The sequence below is a fragment of the Zootermopsis nevadensis genome, unplaced genomic scaffold, assembly GCF_977971745.1.
Source record: "Zootermopsis nevadensis isolate Lab colony 2312 unplaced genomic scaffold, Znev_1.0 Znev_ptg000015l, whole genome shotgun sequence".
NCBI classification, from domain to species: domain Eukaryota; kingdom Metazoa; phylum Arthropoda; class Insecta; order Blattodea; family Termopsidae; genus Zootermopsis; species Zootermopsis nevadensis.
Window position 1 is genome coordinate 5,397,802 of NW_028259147.1, and position 19,335 is coordinate 5,417,136.

Consider the following 19,335-nt stretch of genomic DNA (forward strand, 5'->3'; position numbering starts at 1 on the left):
TTCTATCGTACTTGGTTTCCGAGCTTACAGGAAGTGCCCTAACCGGGACACGAACTCAGAGCACCTTCTTCGGAGTTTTAACCTTTCTAAAATCGCTTCTTGATCTCGAATACTAAGCAGGTTAAGTTTGGTACAGATCAGTACATTCATCCTAGAGCAATAAGCGAACATGCACGCACACCACACACACAATTTTAATGTTATACATAAAATATGGTGTAGTTTAAACCGCCAGCATTATAGACAGTCTACAGAGACAATAGGCTTTAAAGATGTAAGGAAAGTGGTCTGTATCATCAACGGATTCTGGTGGAGATATTGGAACCACAAATTCGATGAATCTGTTCTTTATTATCAATAATAAGCAAGATACTTAGTGAACTTGTACAACAAACAAAAAACAAAAAAACAAACTGAACTTGTTTTATGCATAACTGAATACAAGGAATAGTTTACCATCAATATTTATTTTTTATTTTTCTATTACCTCAAATCTATAGACGTCTTATAGCCCTTCCTTGCCTGTGATTCGCATTTAGAACCCCTTTATGTAACGAGAGAATCACAAACAGGAAGACACAAAACAAACAAAAAGATGACATTAATCGACACAGACGCCATCTATAATGAAACTGCAGGTGTGATGAAAGAGGATGATTTTTGTGTCTTTACATTATAATTATAATTGTTATTATTCCGTTAGAGAAAACACATTCGGCTCTCGTGGCAGTGCCTATATATAATATATAATATTAATAACTAATTATAAACAAGCTTCTCACACATTCATACCCTATGCCCTCGAAAAACAGCTACAGAGTTTTAAATCTGTCAAGATTTTTGTATTTATAAAACAAATTTGCGGGCAAGGGGGTGAATGATAAAATGTTTCGTTTGTACAAATTTAAAAAATGATAACGTCTTGAGAGGGTGGTCACACCAAACAACATAGTGGCTGTTTCGGTTACCGGGATATTTAAAAAGTAAATTAATCTTGCACAAAACCATGTTTACAGAACATAGACAAGTGGTAAACACATTCAATATTCCGTTTGTACATTGGACCACAAAATTACGCTTCAAAATCTTAAAACATTATACTTCAACTTGTCTCATACATTATCAGAAAGATTTAAACCATTATCACATAATACAATTATCCCTCCGTTAACGCCTTTCGTTATTACACGGCTAAATTTTAATTTAATCAAGATTTCTTACAAATAACCTGCAAATATTTCGTTACTACGCGGAAAACTCAGTTTTCGGGTCCTCAAAGTCGTTCTATTTTCAATTTTACTCAATGCGTCTTCCACTAACGCGGTACTTCTAACATTCTGAGAAACACATTCCTGGGTTAAAACTTGTTCTTTTGCTAACGCTGTCGTATAATGGCAGCCTCACGTTACCAGGTTCCGATGATGAATTTTTTTTGTTGAGGAAATGTACTTTGAACACGAAGATCGCAAAAGGTATTGGGAATTCACGAACTGATACCTGAAACATTAGTCCCTAACAGATTAAGGAAATAATCGATTGCGTTAAGAGACGAATTACTGCATACGTCTTACCACTGAAGTTAAATACTGTAGTGTGACAAAATGCCAGAAACGTTCTACTGAAATGTTGCAACAGAAATTGCGGAATTGCAGTTGAAATTCTAACTTTGTAATCCACATTTCTTCTTTTTTTATGAAACATAAATAGGTAAGAGAGCATGCTAAATTTGTTATATATATTTGTTAAAATACACGCACACACAAACACTGAAAGTATTTTTTACATTTACAAAAATATCACAGTTCCTTTTTCATATTTTCACCGTCATTTTTTTTAAAAAGTTTTGAAAATCAATATACTTATGATTTTCAAATAAAAAGCATATGCTACCCTTCATTTCTAGTGTTGCAATGGACAGTTTATCCCTAATGTTTGAAATCACATACCTACAGAAATAATTTGCTATGTGGACTTTCAATGAAGACAATATCTGATTCAGATTTCAGGTGTTTATAATTACCTCATATACCTTTAGAATGATCTTATGGCATGGAAATACCCTCCAAACGTAAACATCAAACATCTTGGTGCGACATATAAACAGCAGAAAGATTTCAAATATTTGGGACAAACTGCAGCGTACTTCGTTACGTAAAACTTAACTCCTATGCCACACTTAATTCCAACTGATTATCATACGTAGACATAAAGTTTTCAACCTCCCAAGACCACCATGAAAAATTCGTTTACGATTTAGAACAATATAAAAACAATTCTCCATCTTTACAACGATATTACAAAGACACATATTCATCTGTCGTGGCCAACTGTGTGTAGCAGTTGGCAGCCCTTGTGTTGATTTTTTTTAGTCAAGCCAAGCTCAAGTTTATTGCTTCTGTTTGGATATCAGGGCAGGATGATTAATATGTTAAGTCACAACTCAAAAGGCTCCACTCATTCATTCGTTAATGTCAGATATATTCGTAAGACTTAAAACATTACAACTTTAAAGTTTATGATCCTATTCATTTCAGTAAAAAACTCCGTTTTCTAACATGCTTAATATCACAGTTCATAAGTACCAAAATACTCTTTTCAACTATTTTTATTTTGTTATTTTTTATTTCGTCAATTTTTTATTGTTACAACCTGGGCTAATCTTCTAAGGTATATTTACTGTTTTTTTCAGTCTAAGAACATCCAGCACCATTTTATACGTATTTTTGCTCCCCAAAACATTCAATTTCTATTTTCATAAAAAATACCATGCCATTCTACATAATCTATAAACAGTGACAAAATGGGGGAATGAAACTATGATTACGAAAATGTATATTCTACTTGTCAATTGCTTTCATTAAATATTAGAAGACAATTACATTAAAATTTTGAAACAATGTGGAAGATGGCAGAAATGTGAAAAAATAAAATAATATCTTAACAAATTTTGGTATTCCCAGAGAGACTACTTAACAATATTACAAAGATTGCAATTTTTGTTTCTTCTAACTACAGAACAATTTAGAAGATCAAAAACAGATAGAGCCAGGCTAATTCTAATTTGCCACACCCAGAACAACAATGGAGCCATTAAACTGACGGGGAATTTAAGAGATGTAATTCAAAATTGTTTACAATTATACGGAGCTCTGATCTACAAGAAACAGAATCCTGGAAACAAAATTACACAGATCAAAGATACATTTAAACACTTATAATATTCAAAAATGTGAGCAAAACTGTGACTGCTGTGCCATATTGTAGTGCATAATGTAGATTTTGGAACAGTTCATTTTGAAATATTATATTTAAGTAACACCATTTCATGTTAATCTATACTTGGAAAAAAATGTCGACTCACAAAGATTTACAGTAAATTCTCATTATCAGACAAAGCCTAAGCATGATTTGCCATTTCATATTTCACGTGGATGTAAAGGAAACGAGTACGTAGACCTTCAACATAAACAATTAATCCTGCAACACGACAATAAATTTTATTGGAAGACTATAAAACAAATGAGAAGCAACTACAATGAGTTTAACATTGGACTGATCTATTCTTATTCAGCTACCAATTCAAGAAAAACAAACAATAATTCAATAATTAAATAATTAACTTTTATTCAAACATACCAAAACCCAAATGTTTCAATTTTCACGTCATAACAGGGTGATAAGATATCTAACATCCAAATTCAGATACTTAAAAATTCAATTGAGCTTTCCAAGCAGAATGCCAGAAAATGTGGACGGTATATTGAATTCACTTATTTTGTAAAACTCATACAAAACTGGAATACATAAATTGTACACGACTGAATTTAAGCTCATTACTAATTTCTATCGACGGTTATGAATGGGTTTACCCAACTGAGATTCTTATATCAATTGCTTATCATTTGTTTTTATTTATCATAGTACATCATACAATATTCTGTAGTTTGAGACCAAATAAACCCAGATATCTAAATCATCGTTTCGTTAATCGTTAACCTGGCAGTGTGTTAGAAGAAATGGCAGGGGTATCTCATGCTTGAGGAGAATTTCTGGCTACTGATTCCTAAACAAATTCAAAATCGTACATTTTATTATCCACGATGGGTTTAGTTTCAATATTAGGTATAAGACTACTAATTATGTGTCTAAAAACAAATATAGCAGATTTTGGAAGAAATATAAATCTCACATTTTCAAAACAATAATTTAAAAACTTTAAAATATTTCTCAAAATATGTACAATAGTTTAAGATACTGGTAACTTCTTTGCCATAAACCAAAGTTAAATTAAAATGTAATTTAAGTCAAATATGTGACAGCACGAAGAAAATAAATACTGTATTGTTTCATCAGAACTTAACTGCTTTATTACATGAGAAGATACTTGAAGATTAAAATTAAATCAATTAAACTGTTACAATTTTAAGTAGAATCACTTATGCATTGCCTTTCTTTTAAACTTGGAAAGATACAATACACACATGAAGAATTTTTATTAAATAGTGGTAATCTTCCTTGAATTACAATGTGACATTTAATGCCATTGAAGCGTTATTCCAAAATCTTGTTGTCCTTGTTAAAAACACATTTTTATTGCTAGACATTTGGTAAGTACTGCAAATATTAAACTGATCATCGTAAATAAAACAGTAGCCAGATACGAACACAGAAACCGTATATAGTGGGCAGATCTCAAACACTATCGAGGGCAAACAAAAACATTTTACGTACAGACCCAAGCAACTAATCATACATTTATGACACGACACGTGATCCTTTTAAAACACCGAGATTCATTTTAAGTGAGCTTATGCGACTACAGAATTCTAATGTTGGTTCACTGATTACGATATTATACCACAAAGAGTCTAATTTTGGTTGGTCTCATCCGTTCTCGGACAAGATTCAACGGGTTACGGATGTCGATACGAGACTTCTCCCCTGATCTGACCAGGCATGCCAATTGCAATTCCTATCAATTTGGAAGAAATTAATTCCATTAATAGATTCTAAATAGATATGTATGAATGGTTACTATACCATTTCTGTCATGCCTGAAAGTAATTGTTCAAACGAAATATGAATTTAATAAAATATAACAGCAGAAAGGAACCAATATTTTTATCATATCATGCTTTGTAACCATTTAATGAAATAAATAATTGCAAACAGAACCATTTAGATAAGTAACTCTCGCATAGAAACATATAATTCGTGATGCTTTCTGGAACACTGGCCTCAGCCCCCCTTACAATCTTCATATTCACTATCAGAACCCAAATCCTAGTTAATTAATGGTTTCTGATTGCTTATTTAATATTTCCTTAGTCGAACTGAAAACATTTTATTATCTGCATGTGGGTGTCAATAATTCATGAATTGAAAATTGTCGACTATTCTTCCAGTAACAAAACAGCAAAATTAATGCCAATCTGTAATTTTAATATCAGGTGTTCAAAGGTTTGAAGTTTACTCTTTCCTTCTTGTACAATGTCCATAATGCATTTTGAACATTTTAGCGCGACCAATGAACCGAATCACTGGATAGAAAATCATTAGTGTTGGGCAGAAGCATTCCGTTACACCGTTCACTTTTTATCCACAAACACACGCTTCATAATGGACAAATTTTAATATACAGAATCATTACAAATTAAGCATAAATCCACTTAACAAAATCATACAAAAGTCCACAAACTAATTGAAACTGTTGCAGTTTTCAAATATATTTAGAAAAGATGGCCGTCTCCTGGATTATATTGCCTTTTACTTTGGTAAAAGTTTACCAAAGTTTTGGAGGCCCTTGCTGTCTCCATCATTAGGGTGATCAGGGTCTTATCACCCAGACGATAGAGGCCGCAAGGACCTCTGAAACGGTGGAAAACTTTCTCGAGACTACATGGCGATACAACACAGAAGGCCACCATCTTCAAAATTAACCTCAAATCCTACTTAGAAGAAACTAATCATATTATAAATGCCATATTACTGAAAAAGTAACTACGAATATTTTGGTTTCTTAAAACAGGGTGTGATTTAGATTAATAAGACATTACATAAGCACTTGTAGCAGGATATAAAGAAATCCTGGATGAGAGATTGGCCACAGAGTGGGTGTAACTCATAATGGCTTAATTTCTGTTGAGTTACATTAAAGACTAAGTCTAAGTCTCACCACCTGCACTCGAAAGACCTCAAACTTCAATTACACAGAGCAACTGTTCAACTGGACAAGAATAACTGCAAACAATTCGCAGAGAGTTTGAATGTTTCTTGGATGGCGTCAGAATACCCAACAGAGCTCAAACTGAGCATCTATAAAATAAAATAAATTTGTCTTACTATTTTCATCAATGAGAATATAAATTCCAAGAAAAATTAAATTGGTGGTATTGTTATTTGTGGTTTATTTAATTACATTGTCAGCACCTTAGACTTCTGTGCTGTATGATACAATTATTAATAAACAACAAAGTGGAAAGAATATGGAAGGAAGTGATCATGGCTTATTTATGGTACCATTTCAGCATTTTCCTACAAGGACTGAGGATAACCCAGTCACTGGGCTAAGATTTGAACATGGAACCCCCTGAATACAAAGTACAAATGCTAACCACTCAATGAAAATGACAATAACTGTACACTTAATTTGTGATGACCCTTTGTACTCTTGTTGGTGTGCCACCATCCATCACATTAACCTCAATATTTGTTATATTCAAATCTACAAATTGCAAAAATTAACCAACAAGCTTCTAATTTTCTAAAAATTTTAAAATATTAATTTATAACCTTAACAATGATTGCTGGTCACATATATGTTATGGTATTTAGTTCTATTTCATATTGTTACTGCCAATTTGAATGAAACACATACGTTATATTTCATATATTGCCAATTTTATAGTTCTATATTGTTATTAATGTCCATACAAAACTTTCGTATTTTATTTTGTTTTACTAATCCTAAACAATCTGTGTTAGATTTGTTTCCTATTAATGTGCATGTATTTGAATTTTGTTAAAATTCTTAAATACTTACAGTTACATAGTCTGTGTAATTCGCTGATGTTGTCTTAAAAAAATTGTACTATAACTTCATTCACTGACCTGCATGAAACATACGTGACTTTTACATGTCGTTCGCCCTTCGCATTGTACACATGGTACATACGACGGATCATAGATGGCACTCATATTTAGTTTCACAGCCGTAAGAGCCATACATCAAATTCATTTTGATTATAAACCAAATATTCACGAAACTAAATGGAACCTCAAGAATTAGAATGTAAAAGGGCTCAAAACGTTCCATCTTGCATATGCTTGCGTATTAATAAGAATTAGCACCTCTCCCTGTTTACTGCCTATTTCAATTAGTTTTGTTCACAGTACTGCCAACTTATGAGTAGGTACCCTACTTTGTTGAGTGAAGTCAGGTGCATGACCCAGTCAGAACCTCTTAATTACAAGATTAATGTTAATTGATATGAATTGTGAATTTTTACGGATTAATGTGTCTATACAAATTTCATGCCCATAATTTCTTTAACATAGATATTAAGTTATAGGCAATAAAAGGGAAGAAAATTTATAATTTAATATACCAGTTGATGGCATTTTCACGGTATTTTTTTAAAAAATAATTTGTTAAATATTATCAACACGAAGATATAACAAGATAACTAGAAAATTTATGTGATACAAATAACTGACAATAAGAAGTGTATGTTGGTGGATAGTAACACACGTGAAACACTGCAGGGAATCATTTAACCAACACATTTTACTCTCTCCCAGAGATCATTCATGTCATTCTACAAACATATTCGTGTAATATCTTTAGTATCACTATATTAATTAGCAACAGAAGCACAGAACTATGCCAACTTCCAAGAAGCATCAACACAATTATATTATTTGGAACATAACCTCCAATAATGTTTACATACAATTTTGTACAGAAAAACAAAAAATGGTAGTGATGCAGATTTCAAAGATGACATCTTCAAACTACACAAACCATTATGAAAGGCATTTCTGGACAGTAATTTCTTTACACTATTTATCTTCAAACTGCTTTGATAATTGGTCAAGGGGAGGAACAAATGATTTGAAAGAAACATACATTAAGAATATAAATTATTTCTGTAGACACGCTGCTTTTTTTCTTTAGTCTTGATTTTCTTCTGCTTCATGTGTAATTTCGTCTTCTGTTGTAACTCTGAAGAAATATGTAGCCGATCACTAATGTGCACACAATAAATGCTCATAATTCAATGAAACATTAACTCAAGTCAAAGGAATTATAACCATCTTCGGATGAAAAAAATATTTACGCTGTTTTACTTCGCTGGTGGCTTGTAATTAAATTGTTACGTAAAAATAAAAATGAAAGTGGTATATATAAACAACAATAAACAAAAGCAATGCAGCAGCCACATATTTTTTTTACAAAAATCCACAAACCCATACGTTTGAAAGACAATGTACTATACAATTTTATCTTTACCACAGAATGAGACAAGTTTGACAGAAAGTCTTGTTCATGGTAACTTACCATTGTGTGCGAGATCATAAATACATCAAACAAGCTACTTGTTTGCTAAACGGTGCATTTGAGCAGAAGTCAAAAACCATGTCAAGACGTGTAACCATGAAACCAGAGGATGTCTAAATTAAGTATTCATCAAACATAAACAGAGGCATTTGGAAAGAATCTAAATGTCCTCAAGCACCAATATGAAAACAATCTAAAATCCAGGAATATTATTCTGACTGGCTGTCTGTCATGATAGTGTTACTATAGGAACGTGAATCAGGTTTCGCGATGTTGGAAACTGTAGATCCTCTTACAAGACGTAGGAAACTTGAGGTGTTCTTTGTAACCAAAGCATTCTTTCCAATCTGTTTTTGTCTGACTGACAGTTATACTGATCGAATCTTTCTGACTCCACATTTTATCTTTACGAATACAACGGCGCATTTATCAGAAAGTACGATTTACTCTGCCTGTAATTAAAAACCTTAATGTTCCATGTATCCAACTTGAGATTACACAGTAACCTTCTTATGGGTCCAACACGATGTATTGATTTTGTCATCTCCAAGACATGGAAATAAGCATCAGGTCTAACAATAAAATAACGCTTGTTCTTATGACACGACGGAAATTACGTAACACAACATTTTCATCTCGTAACAGATAAATATTGATCCAATTCTAATTTCACTTATAATCAGTCAATTTCTGTCTTTCACTGGTTGTTCTCTTTTGAGCATATTCTTACTTCAGTGAGCAGATTTAGAGAATTCTTCTCTATTTTTTTCCTTTTTGGATACATGTTAACAAATGGGTCATCACTATCAGCAAAGTGCATTATTGAGACCAACAATAGTTTGGATAATTATCATTGTAACAATAATTGTAATAGTCACTATTCGCTGAAGTAGCAGGACCGGGGGCGTGGCATTATTGCCCCTTTTCTTTCAGCCCTAAGAGGTGTTCGCTTGCCATGAGCGACGATGATGTGGGCTGGTGGGCATAGTTCCTGATCTGATGGAGGGAGATCAACTGATTTGGGAAACTATTTGAAGAACTTGACTTGGGCATGTCCATCGAGCCTCCGCCCAGCCCTGACAGTTGGCCCGAGGATGACGTCACGACTTTAGACGTCGGGAATGAAATAGCGTCGTACGGGATGTATGCCGGTCGGGACGCAGATGATGCCATGCCCAGCTGGTGGTGGTTCAGATGGTTGAGATGGTGGTGTGCTGGTGCCAGTCCACCCATGGACTGGATAGGAGTGAATGCTGATGTCGAAGATGGCGTTGTAGATGTCTTTATCGTAGAGGAGTTGATCAAGTTTGCTGTTGCAGCAACTATACTTGAAGAATCCGCGTAGACAGACGATGGCGATGAAGACACGATCACTTGTGAAGTGGGTGTTGGTGGTGGAGCTGGTGGTGCTGAAGAGTGTTGCTGGTGCAGTGTGGTGCCTTGTTGGCTCCTGATGACGACAAGATCTTCGCCACTGTCACCTCCACCACTACCACTACTGTTTGTGCCACCATTCATCTGCCTGTTGTGATGCTCCAGCAGACTCCGATGGTGCTGTGATTGTGCTAGATGGTGCTCTCCCAGATTGGTACCATTTGCAGATTGTAGACATGCTTCATGCTGTTGGTTCATGGCCTCCACCAATGAATTTGCAGTGTCTGGTGAAACTTTAGGCCAATAGGGGTGAGGATCTGTTGCTGGGTTACCAGGGGGATTCCCTGATGAGTTTCCTGGACCTAGAGATGCCACATTGCGGTTACTGAGGCCAATGCCCGTAATCGGTGGTCTCTTGTCGGTCCTCTCCGCGTGTTTCTGCATGTGTTTGGTCAGATAAGTTTCTTGGGTGTAGGACTTACCACAGTATTGGCAGATGTGAGTCTTCAAGTGCTTGGACTCTTTATGCTTAGGGATGTGCTCCAGGAGGGACGGCTCATCCGAAAAACACTTGTAGCAGGAGTTGCATTTGAATGGTTTGTCAGTCTGGTGACACCTGGAATGGCTCTGGAGGTTACTGAGTTGCGAGAATGCCTTGTTACAGCCTGGATGCCGACACTTGTATGGCTTGTCTCCTGTGTGTGTGCGAATGTGCTGCTGCAGGTGTGAAAGTTGTGTAAACTTCCGTTGGCAAATCTCACATCTGTATGGCTTGATCCCCAAGTGTATACGTGTGTGCTGAGACAGATACGAACTGTTAGCAAATGCTTTGCTGCACTGTGAGCATTTGTATGGCTTCGCCTCACGCATGTGCAGTTGTGTGTGTAACTGCAGGTCTGCTTTTGAACCAAAGATCTGAAAAATACGTCAAGAACATAAGTGATTATGTTAGTCACATGCAACACAAATTGATTTGTGAGCCATGGGTGGAAAACATTTAATGGAAACTGAGTTGTTTATCCTTTTCATATTTACATATGAAAAATAATTATTCTTAGTTAATTATTAACTCTGCATTTCGAATGTCTGGGTTTTGAATAATTCTAAATGTAAACAGTTATTATTTCCTCAAACAGCATTAACAAACGGATGTTTGTAATGTTGAAATAATGTTTTCTTTGTAGCATGGGCTGAACTCTTAAATATTATTAATATCGTGTTTGATGTATTTCCGAAATGATGGCATCTACCGACGAGTCCACATGACGCCATAACCCATGTCATCATCCTCGCCAATGTGAAAACCACAAATCTCACATACATTATCTATGCCATCTATACTTTACTCTAGAGGTGAAGATCAGTGAAAGGCACCCTATGGGAATCCCTAGGCAGCCAGGAGCCCATGTAATCACGTGGAGAATCCCCGCGACGTCATCACCCAACCAGACAGGCGCCAGACACCCCACCCCAGGCAACTGACGTCACCGGCGTCATACGCTCAGGTCAAAGGTCGTGTTTTGAAGGAATAAACATTCTCACATTTCTACGTATATGATAACATTTTTGAATTGAAAATGTAGTTGTAAGAACGTAGCTAACGAGCCAGTTCTTAAGCTGTGAGTAATTTTTTAACTTGCTTTCTGTAGATATACGCCTAGTGACGGGCTGATCACGCGTGCAATAAGACCTAACAAATGTCTACTTCTGCGTCGGAACAGGCCAAAGGACCTAATACGTGACAGTTAAAAAGAAGGCAATTATTTATATAATACGGTAAGAGAATTTTTCATTGCTGTTCTCTGTTAAATCCTTTCTGTCCTTGATTCACAATGTTAAATAATAAAAGTGCAGAGTTGGACAGGCGAGTACAATGTCTTGTGGAAACTTACGGTGGGAGAATACAAAAGAACATGCAGAACAGAATCAGGGTTCCTGGTAGCAGCAAGCAGTCATGACTTTCTGTCACCAGGCGTCGCTAATGACAGACTCGTGTGACTCAGCTGTGGAAATTTGTGACAATAAACGACAGGTGCTTGAAAAAAAGTCACTATTCTTGATGTCTTTAGTACTGGCAGAGTTAAGTACTAAGAGGGGATGGCGACAAGAATTCTTTTGTGGACCTTACCGCAGTCTCACCAAAGATGATGATGATTATAATAATAATGATAACCACAATAAAAACAATATTCTGGTAGCAGAACTCAAAGGTTCAACACAGCTAATGCCAGTTGAATTATCCCCCATCCTCAGAACATATTTCTCAATTTTTCTTCTAGGTCAACCTAGCGGTTGCTTTCGAAGATGTTTCTCCATCACAATTTCGAAAAACATTTCTTCTTTTCCTAACCTTACTACCTTTTTAGGACTACATGCCCAAATTTCACAATTTTAAAAATATTAAGTGACTGCGTAACACACAAAATTCCCTGTTTTGAAATTATTCCATGGACCAAAGATTTTGAAACGCTGATAGTCGCTCAGCTTGTCAGGAAATTCACCGCCTTTTACTGAAGATTTTTTTTGAAATCAAAGAACGCGTGCGGTATTTCCAAAATTTGAAATTACTCCTTATCTTATTTTAATTAAAGAATATTATACTCTTCAATGTAATGTAAACAGTGATAACAAATTGACAACAACCAACCAACAATTACTTATTATATGGTTGATTATACAGCGTAATGAATTACCAGTACTTACGCAACCATCCACAGGTCCAGATTTTTTCATGGGTACTTTATTCTCAAAACATTTTAATGTATTTTTTCCCGCAAAGCAGTTGTTGTCCTATAGTCTATGCGTATGAAACATTACCTCTCACATTCACGGAAGAACGCAGATTAACTAAAACTTTTCACGGCATTGAGTGTTCAGATTTTTGTCTCTTGGATTGTGATTTAGAAAACTACTACATTCTTGTGCTAATTTACACTGTAATGTGATTTATCTTGATTCTGCCAGTTTTCTCAGAACCGCCATGTTTATATGATTTATATCACGCGGTCTTCAGCTGCAAGCTTAATACCAGGTTCATCCCACTACTACTGAAGTAATTTTGCCACAAAGAAACTATCATATCGTGGTACTAAACCAGACACTCGGCGTGAACAAAGTGCCAATGCAATTTCGGTCCATATCGAGCCAACATAACCTCTCCCATTAATATAATTTTTCCATTACATAAATATCTCATTATGATCTGTATATTGGATAAGAAACATTTTTTGGAGATCTGCCTTGACTGAAGATTTTCGTGTTTTCGCAAGTCCCTACAGGTAAATGGCGGAATAGTGTTTTAAATTATGCCAAGACAATCATCTGAATATATATATATATATATATATATATATATATATATATATATATATATATATAGGTCGGCTGTGAAGACAAAAATTCTGCCCCTGCCACAAATCGAACCCTGCTCGTTTGGTCCGTAATAAATCATTACTTATTTACTGCAAACATTTGGCGAATTTCATTAGTTGACAAAACTTGGTTAAGTAAAGTAATAAACAACCATCATTTATACTCTTGTTTCGAACTGGCAATGCAGCTGAAAAGCTGAGCATCTTTTTAAAAAAAGATTTTTTTGTTCTATTTTACGAACGAGTTTAAATTTACACCCGAAAGCAGCGTGACTCACTCATTAGTCAAGGGAGAGAGAGGCAGAGTGTGAGGACGGTTATTTTTGGTCGCCATCTTCCCAGAGACAAGAAAGCTTCAAGACGCGAAGTGATATCATCCTACAATGAATGAGAAGACATATGCCTCCTATTACTGATAAACCCACGACAGTTTTGCTGTAAGGCAGAAAGAAGTACTGTGTTAAGACGGTTAAGTCAACGGGTAAAGATAATTTTATTATTCAATGAACATCCACGTTCCACCTACAACTAATATTCGTTTTATAACATGAATCTGTTATACCAAAACCAAAAAAACACATCGATAATGCCAAAGCCTGACTACTGACACAATCTTGAGCCAGTTCAAGCCATCTCCCATATTCGCAAAACAATTATTTCTCAAAGTTCTAATTCCATATTACCGCATCTCTTGGTTCCATAGACTGGTTGCCGTCCTTCAGGTACGCTCATCAAAATGTTTCTGTTCATACCCTGTCTTCTCCATCCAGACTATATGTCCATCACATCTGAAAGTTACTTTTGCTACCCTGAAAACCTAGGCGACCTGCTTATGTCACATCGTTCTGTAACATTTTAAATTATACATGGATTTTCCTGATACGTAAATTCACAATCTGTATTCATTATTTAATGTTGTTGCCGTGATTAAATTAAGAATGATGAGATGGGCTAGACAGTAGCACGCAAGACTGTAAATTAAAACTATACTAAGTTTTGACCTCTGGACGCAGCTGGGAAGTTAATAAGGTGGACAGCACTGAACTGATTTTGGATAGTATTCAATGGTGGGTTTTGTGAACACGGTGACGAATTCTCGAGTTTCATAAAAGCAGGTAATTTCTTTTGCACCTGAATAACCAACCATCAACTGCTGACGAACATCTACATGACACTTGTAGATTAATCTTAAATAAATTCTCATGTTCCAAACAATCTGTCCGATTCGGAACATTGTGGCAACGTTCACAAATTAGGACACTGCCCTTTTCATTATTAATCAGGATGAGATAAAATATTAACACTTTTCACGCCACCCACGAGATATCTCACCTGGATATATGACGCATTTAAGAAGTTCAATGTAAAGAAGTGTCTGCCATCTGTTAACAATTGAACTATTCGGAGAGGAAATCGACAGTAGCAATTACACGGTCGTACGGAAACAGGCAACCAGAAGAATCCTTCTTCAAACAAAAACCAGCTTTGGAAATCTTCATGAACTACGTTACACAAAAGTACATTGGGAATGAACCTTTGCTAAGCGCTCTTTACGTGTTTTTCATGCAGATACACGTAACTTTACGCTAGGTTACGTTGTCCCAGCCACGTGGTCGAGACATAAATATAAACGAAACCTTTCTTCTTCCATTTTTTGGGGCGGGGAGGAAGAGAGGGAGTTCAAGGTCATTCAGTTCCTTTTTATGTGGAAGGGTAACCACAACTTCGTGACTGTCTTGTCTGTTCTCTATCCATGAAGAAAAGGAGAAGAAGAAGAACAAGGAGGGAGAGTTTTCCCCTCGTGATGGCAGCGTCTCGCGAACAGAACAAACTGGGGGGAAAGTGGATACAACCGGACATAATTCTGCTACGTCCATGTAACATTCAATCAGACTAACAACAGCTCCTTCCCAATCACTGCCCCTTTTCTACGTTGCAGATATCAACGTTTCCGAGAAACTGAAGATAGAGACAGTATGTTTCTCCGAAACGATGGTATCTGCCTATAAATCCACACGCCCTAAAGACAAACATCAACTTCTTCACTGTCGTCAGAACACTAGATCTCATGCATTGCTACCCACTGTTGTCATCATCTTATATATCATTCGATACTATGTAACCTCTGCAGCTGAAATGGAGTCAATAAGAAGAATTATGATGACTAACAAGTAGGCTTCCAGCGCGCGCAACCCAATGTAAACACTCTCCTCTGAAAGGGGTGATGTTATGTGCACTGCAGAGGTTGTTGGACATTTTGTACAATACACGCCAGCTTCACGCCAAGCCGGCTTTACCAAGAAGGGCTACCACATATGTAAAGCATCCATTACTTCACAATTAATTAAGGGAAATTAAACAGTGGCAGAAATAAATATTACTGAGCAACTGAAATAATTGAAATATTTGAGGAAGAGAATTTTATAATTTAAAGTGGATATGGACAACATACAGTCAACAGTATAACAAGAACTGTTAGTAATCACAACTCAATACGTAACGTAACATCGAAGGTAACATATATGAAAATGAGATATGGGTTTTGATGAGACAAGCAACGCGTGACAGTAGAAGATGAGGCCATTCTGGCATTTACAAATCTGGACCACCAAAGATATACAGATGAAGTCTAACATAACCAAAGAAATTGGAAATTAAAATATAATTGAAAATATTTTATGAATATTGAAAAAAAAAGTAAAACGTAGAAAGATTTTAGATAAATCCAAACGTCCCAAAAAGAAAAAAGATCAAATTTTGGATAAGTTGGTGGAACATGGTTTAAATAAGCCTAAAATCTAAGTATTTGAAGAATTTTTAATCGGTTCATAACAAAGAGCATAAGACTGATAGAAGGAGAATAACACACGAGGAAAACTTCAATACAGAAACATAACCAATTCTTTCGTTGTACTTAGACACAGATCGATTTAGCCTCTACACAGATGGCTACACTTCTAGTCACTCTTAATTACTGTGGCGGGCAAGAACTTATGGCAGGATCCACGGAAACTGACAACAGGAATTTGGTCTGGTTCTTGTGGTCGTTGGAACAGGATGGTCAAACGAGATAGAGAAATGAACCCTAACAACGAAAAACGTGAACCTGCGACTGTACAGTCAGCAACAAAAAATATATAAATAAACTGAAGCTAGGAAAAATCTCAGACGCGTTACTTTTTAACTGTGTGCACTCCAGATGAAACCGACAATTTTATATAAAAATGCAACCAAGATATTGGTTCGGTCAACCGTGTTCTGAGCGGTCTACTGATCAAACGTTCTGACAAAGAGAAAACATTTTTAGGAGATTATATCTCACGCAGGGGGGACTCAGATAATAGAACTAACGACAAAAACGAGAAGTCTTCCTTCAAGTTTCGACTGCAGCCGTGTTAAAAGTTTTGGACAATGCCAAATATTTTGCGGTGTTCACTTTGAGCATAGCTAACAAAAGAAACCGAAACGTGAGACAATCACATCTCCAGATATACAACATAAGTCTGACTGAACAGTATCATACGTGGATCTGTGCCCTATGCATCATGCAAATAAGACACAACGAAGGGAACAAGGAAACAGGTAATGACGGAAAACAGAAAGAAAGAAAGAAAGAAATAATATTTCAATACTGGCAGTAATTCTTAAATTGCAATTTATAGAGCATTCTTTAGTTGGAATTTATATAAGGTTAAATGGTAGCAAACTAATTGGTGATATCTCGACGCTAATGATAAGAAAGGTAACATTAATTTGCAATGTGTACTTTAAACAAGGTAACAGCTCACTGAAAATCATACGTTTTTATAGGTATATTTAATGATACGTAAACATATTTTGCAATTCAAAACACAATTTTCTTTAGAGTTTTCTTAAATTGTTAACATGTGGAAAGCGAATTAAGTGGTACTCAATTTCTCAGCAGTTTGCTCTGTGATTCCACGCTCTCAAATGCCATAAAAGGCGAAGTAGATTGATACTGTATTAATAGCTAAATTGAAGGCATTTTTAATTCGACAAGTGATTTACAATGGGCATATTCAGTTCAGAATCTTGTTCTATGTCGACATGAAAACATGATGACGAGATTACAACTATATAGTAAAAATTAATTTTTAAACTCCAATACTTGATCATTGATACAGCTAACCGACGATCTGAAACAAGGAAAGAAGATGAAGTTCCAGGAATTAAAACGAGAAGCTGAGAATAGGGAAAACTGGAGAGCTCGTTTTGGGCAGAGCAATGGACCTGTCGTCAGACAGAACGCTGAATAATAATAATAATAATAATAATAATAATAATAATAATAATAATAAACTTGATCATATAGTCAAGAAATCTGTTTTTACGTCTGGATATTCCACTTTATGGCCAATCTTAAAGCCTTACGATGAATGTTTTATATGCACTTTTTGTTTACTACGGGCGTTCAAAAACACGAATGCAAAATCATACCAATAACTTTAACGGAAACTCGTATAATATTTGCTTGGTATACATATCAATCGTTTTACAACAAATGCTGGTAGGCAAAAGGTCCGAAATACAAAAGGTTCTAGGAACAAGGCATGAAACATTTCCTAAGTACGTTCATCCCCACACAGCCAACAGGGAACATTTAAACTTCATAACTTTGCAATAGAATTATATATTATCTCTGAAAATGTCTCGATCCTATAAATTTTAAATTATAAAACTATGTGCAATACAACTGTAAAGATCTGTACATTTTCCGCATTAGTAATTGTTAACTCACAAATTACGTCTTCAGAAAGGTTAAACGCTTTCACGGCGACTAACATTGAGATGGCTGTCTCCTGGAATGTTACACCATGTAGTCTGGTAGATACTGACCGACGTTTCAGAGGTCATACTGCCTCCATCATCTGAGCGATGGTAAACATCTACCAGACTACACGGTGCAACATCCTAGAAGCCAGCCATCTTACGTAGCTTAAAATACACTTACGTACACGCAGACGTACGTTTCGTTATGAAAGTTAATACAGGGGAAAGAAATCAAGCAACTTAAAGCTAGGATGAAGGTGTCCCGATTCCATTTTTACTGGACCTTGAGTGTACATAGCTTCATAGTAAACCATTACTGGAGTTATGACGTGGTGGTTTTAGCGGTTGCCCACTGGCTTTAGATGGTCAGCGGAAGGGGAATGTATAATTTCCAAGTGGGAGGAGTCCACAATCCGGGAACAAAAAATCTCTGTAAGTATTTCGTCAACGTGTAATAAATGTCTCATTAGTCTACGTCCTCTCATTGTCTCCTCGTTTTAAGTCACAGATTTCATCTCCTTACATTTGTCCCCTTCCATCGTCCTGCTAATCAGTACACTTTGTACTTTTCAGGAAAAAATAAATTGTCCACTCTTGATAATTAGTATCGTATCACTAAGACTGCTTTTATTCTCAACCAACAGACTGAGCCAATGGTAAAATAACTTTCATTCGTGTGTAAAATGGCTTCTATTACCGAATCACTACTACATTTTGGCATTACCATTCTACTTTCTTAATCATGACGGCTTCATAAACTGTGATATACCAAAATGTTTTTGAGCGCTCAACGTGGGAAGTGTCGAGAAAATCTGCACTAACTAACAGACCAACTGCAATGTAAAGGTATTCTTTTAAGAGTTAATAATTATTGATGGACAAAGAATCCTCTGCTTTTATGAAACCTAAAGTTTCAGAATCATCTTCCCAAAAAGCCTGTCATTGGACTCTACTGTAAGTATGTATAACCATTAAATCTCTAGTGAAGGAAATGCTATATAATTCCGAAGTAACTGAGTCATGGTGGTATAGCAACAGCGTGTGATGTGGAGGAAATTCCACTACCTAAAATTCCAGTTAGGTCAGAAATTGAACATTCCTTTCGTTTGAACTTGGTTTTCTGTTTCATTCTTTCGACATTCGTGTGTACATAGTGCATCTTACTAGCGCCACGAAGTATAGTCCTATTGAGAAGCTGACAGTCGCTCAGCTATTCAAGAGACCTACGGCCCTTTAAGG

At 35.8% G+C, this 19,335-nt stretch overlaps 1 protein-coding gene across 9 annotated transcripts in view; it reads right to left on the minus strand.

Moving 5' to 3' along the window:
• Positions 1-331: 331 nt before the first annotated feature.
• LOC110835993 (zinc finger protein rotund) overlaps positions 332-19,335 on the minus strand; it is a 427,918-nt gene continuing 408,914 nt past the window's right edge. For 8 of the 9 annotated variants that reach the window (XM_087349135.1, XM_087349132.1, XM_087349136.1 and 5 more), the window contains one exon: positions 332-10,849. In XM_087349135.1, coding sequence (XP_087205261.1) covers positions 9,473-10,849 — 1,377 coding nt within the window. In that variant the 3' untranslated portion in view covers positions 332-9,472. The remainder of the gene's footprint in view (positions 10,850-19,335) is intronic. The other variant, XR_015535241.1, reaches the window with a different exon arrangement.